The sequence below is a fragment of the Penicillium canescens genome (assembly GCF_028828765.1).
Source record: "Penicillium canescens strain IBT 15451 chromosome Unknown utg000010l_segment0_segment0, whole genome shotgun sequence".
Taxonomy (NCBI): domain Eukaryota; kingdom Fungi; phylum Ascomycota; class Eurotiomycetes; order Eurotiales; family Aspergillaceae; genus Penicillium; species Penicillium canescens.
In genome coordinates this window covers 3,001,097-3,012,883 of record NW_026703972.1, presented here as the reverse complement: position 1 = coordinate 3,012,883, position 11,787 = coordinate 3,001,097, and the positions used below count along the sequence as shown (strand labels likewise).

General features: G+C 48.4%; 2 protein-coding genes across 2 annotated transcripts; both read left to right on the top strand.

Annotated features, from left to right (window-relative positions):
- Window positions 1-998: 998 nt before the first annotated feature.
- Window positions 999-1,869, top strand: N7446_012520 (alpha/beta hydrolase; the record flags this gene model as incomplete). Its single annotated transcript, XM_058521262.1, has 2 exons — window positions 999-1,418; window positions 1,516-1,869. The coding sequence occupies 2 exons, from the start codon at window positions 999-1,001 to the stop codon at window positions 1,867-1,869; spliced, it is 774 nt and encodes a 257-aa protein (XP_058366628.1).
- Window positions 1,870-9,813: 7,944 nt separating this feature from the next.
- N7446_012519 (uncharacterized protein) lies at window positions 9,814-11,196 on the top strand (the record flags this gene model as incomplete). Its single annotated transcript, XM_058521261.1, has 1 exon — window positions 9,814-11,196. The coding sequence occupies one exon, from the start codon at window positions 9,814-9,816 to the stop codon at window positions 11,194-11,196; it is 1,383 nt and encodes a 460-aa protein (XP_058366627.1).
- Between the last annotated feature and the right edge of the window lie 591 nt (window positions 11,197-11,787).

Below are 11,787 nucleotides of genomic sequence, written 5' to 3'. Positions count from 1 at the left end.
GCTGGAGTCCGACTCTCGCGACGCTTTATTAACCATGCGAAATAAGCACCTAATCTAGTGCATGGTTCCCTGTTGAAACGTGCAGGGAAAGAAAATTAAGTGAGCAGAACTACTCGGCCCACAAGTCCACACAATATGTTGCCTTCTTCAGTACAGTACCAAAATTAACCCAACCTCGAATCACTTAATGAATCCTTCCAACGGGATTCCCCTCCCACCTCCTGCAATCTCCGAAACTGCTGACCAAGCAGTTGTTAAAGGCTTAGAGCCACATGGGTGGGCGCATTTGAACCTATGTCAAAAACGGCCAAGCTCAGAAAGACCGGCCAACAAATGAGCTCTCGACATTCGAATCATCATTGTTTCTTCGGCACAAAAATACTTTGGCATGCCTCCTTTTCTCGGCCTCGAGCCCTGCATCATTTATCCTCTACCAACCCTGTGGAGCCGCAGTCTGCCACGCCGTTGGCCCCGGACAACTTCCTGGTGGCACGGGACCAACGCTAATCCTGGTGCTCTGTAGCTGGATATCTGGTGTGACAGATCGCTACGTTTATGATGCTTGATAGGAGCCCACTTGGGTGTTGGCGTTCTCGCGGGAGTTGTGGGAGGGCTAGGCTTGGCTCTATGTCCACTTTGAACGTGGCACGATCTGGGTTGGAGAATGGGTGATGTTATTGTCTCCAGGAGACGGGGGGATGTGTCGTCTCGAATGGACTCCATGGCTTTAGCAAAGTGAACAGCGTGAACTGAATGAAGGGACTGTTGCAGGCTTTGCTCCGCAGAGATTTGTGGGCCGCCGTTGTCGGTGGTCTGCCTGAACTTCGGTTGGGGTGCGAGCTTAAACGTTTCCTGCCCCTTTAAACTAGCTGTCGTCACAGCTACTGCTTGGTGCTGTTTTCCAGTCCTACTCCAGGCTTTTCTACAAAATTCGCTATTCTAATTGCTCCCTCGAGTTATCACGACAGGCTACAATTTACATATAGACTTGGACGACAATGGCTGTTAACAACACCCCCATCTATGTCTTTGTGCCCGGTGCATGGCACACACCCGATACCTTCGATGGCATCCGTGCTCTCTTGACCACACGGGGATATGACTCCGAAGCCGTTGCGCTCCCTTCTGTCGACGCGGCCGAACCCGCCAAATCCCGCCTCCACGCTGATATCGCCCATACCAGCGGTGTCCTCCGGGCATTGGCAGAGCAGGGCCGTCAGATTATCGTGGTCACGCACTCGTATGGTGGCATGGTGGGTGCAGGCGCCGTCGAGGAGCTCGGATACGCTCAACGGTCCAAGGCCGGTCAGCCCGGTGGCGTGATTATGGTGGTTTGGCTGGCCGCTTTCGTGACGCCCAAGGGCAAGTCTGTTATTGATATGTTGGGCGGGAATTGGCTGCCATGGATGCTTCTCAGTGTATGTATTCCCTGGTCCAGCCTTTGCATTGCAAGGACAAACACTTATAATTTAAAAAAAAAAAAAAAAAAAAAAAACCTGTTACTGATGATCGTAGGACCCCGATGATGGCTACTGCCGCTCCTCCCAGCAAGAAACCGTCTTCTACCACGACATAACACCCGAAGCCCAAGCAACCGCCATCCCCAAGCTGAAGCCGCACGCCAAGCCCTCCTTCCTGGAGCCGGCTACCTTTGAGCCCTGGCACGAGATGCCATCCATGTACCTCTTCTGCGACAAGGATGCTGCTCTGCCGCTGTCCATCCAGGAGGGCTTTGCGCAGACATTGGGTAACCCGGTAACCTTTCACGTTGATGGGTCGCACTCTGGTTTCTTGAGTAAGCCTGAGGAGACGGCAGATGGACTAGAGCTTGCGTTAAAGGCTGGGCGGGAGCAGGTTGGGATTTATTAAGTTGTTGTTGGGTTCAGAACTGTGTTTGACGTCTGACGATTGCTTTGCATTCCAGTGTTAGGGGCATTGGAATTGATTATTTGATTATTTTGTGAAGTTCGTGACTGGCAGGGTTTAGATGGAGAGATCAGTAGCGAGAGCCTGCAGACATGCAGCCATAGTAGCTCTCTGCGTGTGATGATGCTTCCCTGGGACGGCCGTACAAACGGTATACACGGACTAAACCGCTCCAGCGTACAGCTGGTAAATGACGAAAGAAGCATGGCCCAGCATACCTGGCCCATGAACACGTTTTATTGCACTTGTACTGGTCAGAAATTTGAGTAAGTGGTTGTACTTAAGCTTGCCCCTTGATAGCATAAAGGGTGGGCCTCAATCAAGACAAGATCCCACACGCATATCCTCGAGGAGGTCCAAGATAACCTGAAGAATGACTATCGATCAATCTCCGAATACCGCAATCAACATTTGTCGAGTTCCCAAGGTGGGGAGGGAAGGAAGCCCCATTGAAAGCTTATTTACGAGAAATTGTGTCGCAACCAAACCACCATAAAACCCAATAGAATCTGCCAACCCTGGCGAAAAGGAGATTTTGTCTCTGTCGAACAGAGCTAACCGTGCCAATGACTGTAACTTGGAATTAGAAGTGCGGTAAAAAGGTCAAAAATCGATGCGTTGCAGCCCACTTAGTCTAGGAGCTTCATCTCCAGCGGCACCTCGCTCACAAGTGGGGGTCTCATATTGAAAGCCAAGTGCTTGAATATAATATAGAAACTTCATTTTGAAACAGGCTCAAAACTCTGTCAAAGAGGCAGGGAAAGGCTGATGGCAGAAATGTGACTCCTCGCTAGGTGGTGAAGACTCTGGAGCCAAACATTGAACCGTTCGGCACGGCAGAGTCACGTCTCGGACATGTCGCCTGCCTTCGGAGGCTGCGTCCACTTGCATCGCGCCTCTCGTATCTCGTCCTGGCGGCTGGAATCGAGAAAGACCGCCTGATCCTCGACTTACTCCTCCCAGTGATCCTCTTGGAACCAGCACCGAGTACGGAGTACTGCTTGGTGCTTTCCTCGTATCGCCACTGAGAATGTTGAGTGGTCGTCCACTCTATGAAGTGTCTGTCCAGAAATATTTACGACAATAATCATGATTACCAAGCAGCTGGAAATCACCTTACCTGGGAAGCCCGGAATAGGACCATGTGAATTTGAATGGGGCTTCGGGTTGGGCCGGTCATACAATACCCTCTTTGGTTTACGCGTCCTTTTCGCGACCTTCAGCCACCTCGGACATGTAATCTTCGAGTCAACTTATTCTCGAGGGTATCCCAACCCGTCAGCCTTCAGTATATCGTCCACCAGAATTAACAGCCTTCCAGGTCTCATTGCTGTTTTTTTTCCTCTTTGATTCAGTTGCTCTGATCGGCATACAGTGTATTTCCATAGCTATAAAGGCCATTCCTGTTACAACTCATATCGCTTCCGCGCCGCTTACGGACAGGGTACAATTCCGTGGTAACGAAATCCACAACGGAAAGAATGACACTGCCGAACGGATAACCGGCCTCTACAAAATTCACCAATCTTTCCGGACCCTCGCTACCCCAACCCCTGATATACCCGTTACAGGACCTGTATGTACCCTGACACTTTCGATAGGCCAAACGGCCATGTTCCTATCGCTATTATCCCTCTTAACAAACTTTGGCGGTTGCCTAATAGAGTGCCCGCTTCGGACGATTCGGACATTAATGTATCTTATTTGCTTCGAATGCTAGCCTCAAAGGATATGGAATGTGCTCTCGGGATTATCCTTATTTGTTGAATGGCTGTCTGACAGGAGTATGTCTTTATTTGCTCAAGCTTTCACAACTCTAGCCTATTACCGCTATTTTATATATATCGCTATTTTATATATATACTGTAGTGGTGGAAACCGTGACTGTAGCGTATTATTGGCCTAAGGTGTCGCAAATGCGCTAGGAAGCTTGCATGCAGTCTTCCACTTCTAGGGATAGCATCCATCCATCATCAATATTACTACAGTTTTTCCACCAGATTCTTCATTCATGATATAGCTTCAAGATCAGTACTTCGGTCGCTTCCTAAGACTACTCTCTACGCCTACGGTGGGCATGGGAGTGGTTGGTCTTCTCTCCATTGATATCGACCCGTCTGCTATATCAGACTGCCATCGAGCCATGCCCATTTCAATACGTATATATATAACTTTTCTTTGTTTTACAGTGAATCATTTAATGAAGGATTTGGAGAGATGCCGGGTAGACTGAATATATTCGTTACTGAAAGTGTCTTTCCTTAGTGCTGATGGAAGCTTCCGCTAGTAAAAGTGTCTTTCCCTAGTGCCGATAGAAGTGGCAGGAGCACGGCATTATTGACCAGCCTGCTAGCCTTAAGATAAGACATAAAATGGTACATACGAAGTAAGCAGGATAAACTTAAGTAGAAATTGTCTCATTACGTACTCAATGCCCTGCTCACTCTCACGACATGGAAAATCTAATATAAAGAAACTGAACTTAAAAGGCCCGTTCCTAAAGCAGAGCTTCATGTATGACATGTACAGAGGATTTCAAAAGCAGTTTACCCCCCAGACCCACACGTTTTCCCTTCAGAGACCCACAAGGACGTCTACAGTGACTGGACATAAGTAATTGCTCCCCCACCCTCACCTTATTACATAACATTCTGCCGGTCATAAACCTCATGTAATAAAACTGGTAAGGTGTATACCAGCCCTGGCAATGCGGTGGCATCTCTGAGAGATGCTCCAATGTTTTACGACCTCAATCATCCCATGCCCGCTGAACAGAAGCTAATTACCAACCCCTGCTTTGTTAGATCGTTGATCCATTTAGGAAGGCGGTATTGGCTATTTGGGCGGTGTATACAGTGGGGCCAAGGGGGAGCAATTACTTATGTCCAGTCACTGTAGCCCGGATCGCTGGGTTTCAGATTTTCCCGCAGCCAATGGTACTGTGTTACACCTCAAGGAAGGTACCTCAGCTAGCCAAAGTTAGATTAGCGCATTCTGAGTGGGGCGCTGGGAAAGAAAGCATGTGTGTCTGGAGGTAAACTGTTTTCGAAATCCTCTTAACAGATCTCGGCTGGCGACGACTCTCACCTCCACGTGGTGCCGGCTGGGAACCTGTGAATGCCTTGCCTGGGATGTATTCGCAGAGCTAAGAAGAGTCACCACTGGCCAGCACTGTCCGCTGGCTAGGGCTACGGCGGGAGCGAGAGCTCAGGGGTCAGGGGCCCTGCCTGACCCCACGCACAGGCGACAAGGGAACACTTTGAAAACCACCCGACACACGACTGCGAAACCGATCCTACAATCAGTGGACACTAGGCTCGTGGGATAGGACACCCTTGGGGTGCTCTCGGGCTGCTCTGTTGAAAGGAGGATATCGCTGGGTCTGAGGATACACAAACGACAGAGTCAAAAGCAAAACCACGAACGACACGGCACGACCCAGCATGCTTGAATCCACACAGAGAACGACGAGGTACTTTGGTTAGTAGGAGGGACAACACTGTGTTGCTTGGCTGTTCTGGGTACAGAGAGGATGCAACTGGGCAAACTCCTGCGAGACACGGTCGGCATTGTCAGAGAGATCTTACAAGGTAGCGCGAAATGGATTTGACAATCCGTGGGGCGCAGCATATAATGGAAGCGACGGAAGACTGGGTGGGCGGACTGCAGATACGACACTTTCTATATGGCTCGAGAGGACGGACGCGCGTGTCGGTCTACTGAGAGAATAGGATTTTGAAGATGGCTATCGAGGATGGAGTCTTCAAGGCCGCTATGGAAGTAGGCTTAAGGTGCAAACTGGTATTGACTGGCGGAACTGGCTGTCCCCCGTGAAGGATGCGGATGAGGATCGAAGGGGATGCAAGGTAGAGGGTCTATGTAGGTAGACATGCTGCCACCTCTACAATGTATTATCAAGCGTGCCCAACTTAGTAATACAAATCAATACTTGTGTTGGGCCTGGCGAAAGAGCAGGCTAGAGCAGCGACGCAAGAGGATACTACACCTCAAGCACAGGTCCCCAGAATGAAGTCAACAACACTGAATATCGCGCGATCCCAGGCAGCCACCAGCCACGGCCTGCCAGAGAACGTCGGAGTCATGCCAAACGTGTGGATTCAGCGCTTCCAGGGAAACACACCCGACAGCTGTATGACCGATTGTCTTGGAAAGAAGCAAGCGTACTTGCCCAGCTCCGGACTGGCATGGCGAGACTCAATGGATATCTCTATCGAATCAACGTTGCAGAGACGGATCAATGCGCATGTGGACAAGCCAGAGAGACCGTGGAACACTTCCTCTTTCGATGTCAGAGGTGGACCACACACCGGACGGAAATGCTGCAATGTACCCACACTCACCGAGGCAACATATCATTTTTCCTAGGCGGAAAATCGCCTTTGGATGACCAGAACTGGAAGCCGAATTTGGAAGCAGTGCGAGCCACAATACGGTTTGCAATCGCCACGGGCCGACTCGACGCCGCTTAACCGTGTCGACCAACAAAGATTAATCTTACCCCACTCCAACCCCAATCTAACTCCGACCAACTACCTTGTGCCAGAGACGGTAGACGCGCTTCAATTGCCGAGAATAGGATGTTGAACACTTGGAGAAACGCCTTCAAGCAAGTCTACTAAACACTAACTCACAAGGTCCCGCTAAGATATTAACATCCGAGATGACATATATGAAAGGAATCTTGTATGGGCTCCAAGGAGACACAGCGTTAGCTAAGGCATGTATAGTTAGATTAGTGATAGCTGCCCTTTCGGTTCAGCCGCCGGGCGTTAATAAATTGTTTGTTTGTAACAGATCTCATGGGTTCCAGGATGCTACAGTTAAGGCTGTAACTAAACCTTGATAACAATAAACTTCAATTCTCCGAGAATCTGCTAGGTTGGATTCCCTGTGAACGCTCCACCACCGCTCCACGTGGCGAATAAAATAAGAAGTGGAGATAAGGGGGTGAATCCCGAGGTTTGAATTTGCTTTTCGCTTATCGCTAGATTAAGAAGCCCTAACTAACCACAGAAGTTTGGTTGGCGACTTGAGTCAAAACCTTATTTCTCCATCTTCCCCACACACACACGGCTCGGAAATTCGAGAACACTAATTGCTCCAGTCATTTGCTTCAAGCAATGTGGTTGGTGTAGTAGTTTTTAAAAAAGCTTAACTAAAAGGTTAATCAATTAATCAATATCTTTGACACGAGCTAGCTTCCTCCACATACAAGGTGCTATGTAAGGGTTTACTCTCTTGTTTCCAACAGAACAAGCAGGGTAAAATGCCACGTGCATGCGTGCAAGGGGGATGCAAATGCAGCCAGTAAAGCCAAACGTGCCCAACAAAGAGAACATGCCTCTATGGACTTCGACTATTGTATCACTTAAGTCCACGAAAATATAAGGGGTAAAAATAAGAGAAAAAACCATTATTTATTTTGCTATATTGTAGTTTCACTTAGGCTATGTTAACCGCGAGAGATACTAGGATTAAACCCTCTCTTGATCCAAGATGATTAGTTGTATATTCTAGTACCGAGTCCGCATCGCGAAGAATATTATCGCTGAAAATGCGCCCAATAGGAGACACCTTTTCCAGAATTACAGAGTCAGCTGCGCCTCACTAGCGTAGAAGGATCTGCTCGAGATAATGACTGTTGCTACTGTTTCAATACTGTCCAAGGAAGTGAGCTCTATCTGGTGGGGGAAGCCGTTGATATACCCAATATCCTAATCCGGTTATGTTGGCTCCCAGTACCAGTCTTGAGATTGAACTTTACAATCTCACTATCCATCTTTCAAATCTCATCGTACTCGATCGTCTCATTTCTAATACTATTCCCGTTTGAAGGAAATCCTAGCTCACTAGGTCGAATTATCACAGTATACAATTAGGCAGCTCGATCGTTATCAGGGTGAGGCGGTAACAGCGATAGTTGACCCTTTCTTTCCTGTACCGTCTAGCAGTTCCGTCAACCTCCAGAGCCATATAGGTTCTCTTATATTTATAAAAAAGGTTTACGGTAGTCGGCACATGCCGCAGGCTAGGTGTTGTGCAACTCGCCGCTTTTTGTCCTTGGGTCATTAAATACATCGCACTCAACTGTCCACCTGCTTCTTTCCATTTGGTGTCTTTCCCCCAGATCTAACTCTCCAGCAACGGTTGTAAGGCGTGTGCTCGGAACCTCGGGCTCGGCTTTCCATGCATTGAAGGGAAACCATGTTCTCCAGCAATCGTAACCCCCTTTCCACGGGAAGAACGGATACTTTCTTCTTTAACTTGCAAGGCAGGATTTAATCCTTCGATTTCCGAACCCTATATCGGAATAACCTGATTCGGAAGCGCCTACAGACAATCCGTAGTAACGGGTCTAACGTGCCCGGTCCCGCGTGTGGCGCCGGGGTAGACGCAAGCGAGGAAATAATTATATATCACCACTTCATATGTCAATAACCATGTCGTTAGAATATTATTTCAGGATACGATGGCATAGATAGCAAAATAGTCCACCAAAGTGATTTTGATAAAAAGAGAAGTTTGGGAAGATGGAGATAATATACTTCTGTTTATCACGTCTAAATTACGGTGGATTATATAGTAATGTTGCAAGGGAAACGTCGAAATTACTTAGAACTAGGATACGTTATTTCTTATGCTAAGAAAGCCTACCCTAGCATTCAAGTGAAATTGGTCGGTTGTTGGGATATGAAGTGAAATTTATCGCATTTACCATGCGTTTTGGTGCAATCGGGTTGACCGTGAGATCGGGTTGGCCATCGACTACGTTGTTACTTTCCTTCACTTAACTTAATGTATAATTCATCGAACAGAGCGGGCACGTATGTTAGGTATGCATATTACACTATGCAACATTTCCTATTTAATCTAATGCTTTAAGGAAAATTCCTCAATCTAAGACAAAGAACACAAAGACGATCAGGATGATTTCTAGGTACACTATTTATTCGGGACGAATACGTTGTTTTCCGAACCTTTTAATTGGTTTCTTAACTTAAAGTGTAATAAGCAGCGCCGCACCGGTAGTTGCGCCTAGAACAAGTAGGGTCTTGCCACGTTTTATAATTGTTTAATTAAGTGGGCGCCAAAGACTCGGTAATAATCCCACCATTGCTGAACGGCATGCTAACTTGAGCTAAACTCTTCGTCTTTTTGATCCACTCGCCACGCACGTGCCTACTGTTACAAGAAATTTATCAGTGGGTGATAATTCGCTATAAATCTCGCCAGCCAAGGAGGGGAAACAATTCGCTCTATTTGATTCTCAGAGTAACACCAGCACTGCCTGGCCTGACTATTTTATTTATACGTCGGATCTCTAGTCCATTTTCTTATTCCAATTTTGACTTTGATTTTGCGCTAGGCGTCAGGACCAGCTTTTAGAAGCATACCTGCCTTCGCAGGTTCTGCCAAGGTAGGAAATTCTCAGAAAGCGTTCGAGAATATGTTATTAACGGCCCTTTCTGTGCGCAAGCTGTGTGTCCCTCCAGAGAAGGTAGCCAGTGAAGACTAACTCACGGCCTTCTACATACACGAGGATTTCCCCCGCGGACGGTTTTTATCGGGGCTTGCTATTCTAGGAAAGGGGCCTCAGCGGGAGGCCATGCAAGATTAGGACCATGCATATGACGACCTATTCTATAGAGCCCAGAAAAAAGACAGTGTTATCAACACAACTCACGACCACAAGACAGCAGTCCTCCGGTACGTCCTCCGTTCATACTTTTTCTAGGACACTATTCCCGTGGGAGAAAACATCCATAAGGGCCCATGACTAAATGTAGACCACAGTCAAATCGACAACTTTCAATAACGCCGGGGCACTAAACCTTCGGTGGGCTAGGCAATCTGAACACGTCTATAATGGAGTCTCCTCGAATCTTTCCATTCGTTCGACCGTGGAGAAACTCCACAAAACAGAAGAGCAACAAAAGGTGTAGCCTACCTCCGCCACCCGAACTCGGGTGTACTCTCTTCCACAATCATGTTCAAAAAGATATCGGTCTGATGAACTTGACCCGCGGAAGCAATATCTCGGAATCATCAGAGAATGTGAAGGACAAAGAGAACAAGGGCATCAGACCGCAGGAGATGTTGATCAAGATGGAAGATTCCCTAGGACTACACTTAACTAGCGGAGCCAAAGAAAAGTCCATCCAATATCCACCATCTGCAGGACCAGTGGAGAGCGCCAGAATGTCTCCAACAAACCGCCATCAAGGAACGGTATCCTCCATCTCCATACCTAAGCAAACATCGCCCGAGCCATCCACACAAACTTGGACTGTTTTTCCTCGGGAATCACGACGGACAATCATTGCCGTCGACACAGCCGTCTCTTCTGATGGCGAAGAGTCGGACGTTTGGCCTTTACCTGACAACCAGCCATCTACTGTACCACGCTTTAGCGCAGCCCTACGCCGTTTCTTTCCCGAACTGTCCTTTACCGACTTCGTATCTGTGTCTTCGATAGGAGCTAGTGCTGGTGCCCATCAGCAAAGCGCCGGGCTAATCGGGTTCTCGTCGAATTTTGAGACAGAACTCCGCGAGCGGGTTCAAACCCTCTACAAGACTTCGGCTAATGCTGTTGATATACTAGCCACAGACGTGAATGAAGCTCTGAAGCAAAAGACAGCATCCTCGCTGTCGGGCTCCGGGGATTTATTTGACTGCGCCTCGTCTTTCTATAGTAGCCGGACTTCTATCGCGAGTGTTGAGACAGAATGCTTCAGGCCAGCCACAAAAGAACCTCATCGATGCTCCATTCTCTCACCCGTTGCGGCTGGTGTCTTTGACTATGCTGTTTCGGCGTGTTCTTTGCGAGCTCCGACGTTCGTCCCGCCAGTACCGACTGAATCGGCATCTAGCAAAGGCAACGCGTCAGGCTCTACCTATCCATCGTGCTCAATGTCGCCATCTCGACGCACTTCAATTTTCCCCAAGCTATCGTTTAACGACATCAAGAACAAGCCTCTCCCCCTCGAGCCCGGCGAAGATCCCGGTCCGCTAGCCATCCACCGCAATCACTACGGCCCCCTATCTGCAACAACAGTAGCTTTGCAATCATCCAGATTTCACTCGACCTATCATGACCACGAGCTAAACCACAAGACCACAGGCATGCACCGAAATAAATCTGGGAAAGCATGTCATATATGTGGAGAGTGCACTGATCATGATCTCAGTCGATCTTTCTCGGGCGGTCGCATTGAGCAGTCAGAAACCGGCAATGGCCATCGTCTGTAGCAAGTTCCGACATTAGCGCAAGCCGCAGTAGAACTGGAATATGCCCTAGCCAACATTACAAGGGACCCACTTATCCAGCAACGGACTCTACTAGTACTAGAAGGACCGCTGCAGATCAGTCGGCACAGTGGCGAAATAGTCGTGACGCGACCGCGCCAGCGCGCCTCTCGATGAATCCACACTCCAAAATTCACCCGCTCAAATCGTTTGAGAGCAAGAGCATCCACAGAACAGTCAAAACAGCTGATGATGTCATGAACAAGCTCGTTATCTTCTTCAATTGGCTTCAAGACCTCGAGCATGGGTCGGAAGGGCTCTACAGCCAAGGTCTGCTTCTCTATGTCGCGGGTTTGGGTCTGTCTGGCCAGCGTGGTCCTGTCTGTTCATATCTTATTCTTACCGGCAGCGGGGTTGCAATACCGAGAAGCGGGGGCTCCCCAGTTGACGTTGGCTGTGTGTATAGCGGTACCTCTCCTTGTGTATCCGTCGTTTCTGGCGCTTTGCTAGGATTATCCATGGCTGATAGTGGTTCCACAGTCGTGGAGCCAGTGTCCCTTTATACTATGACTTTGCTCACTCCGATGTAAATGA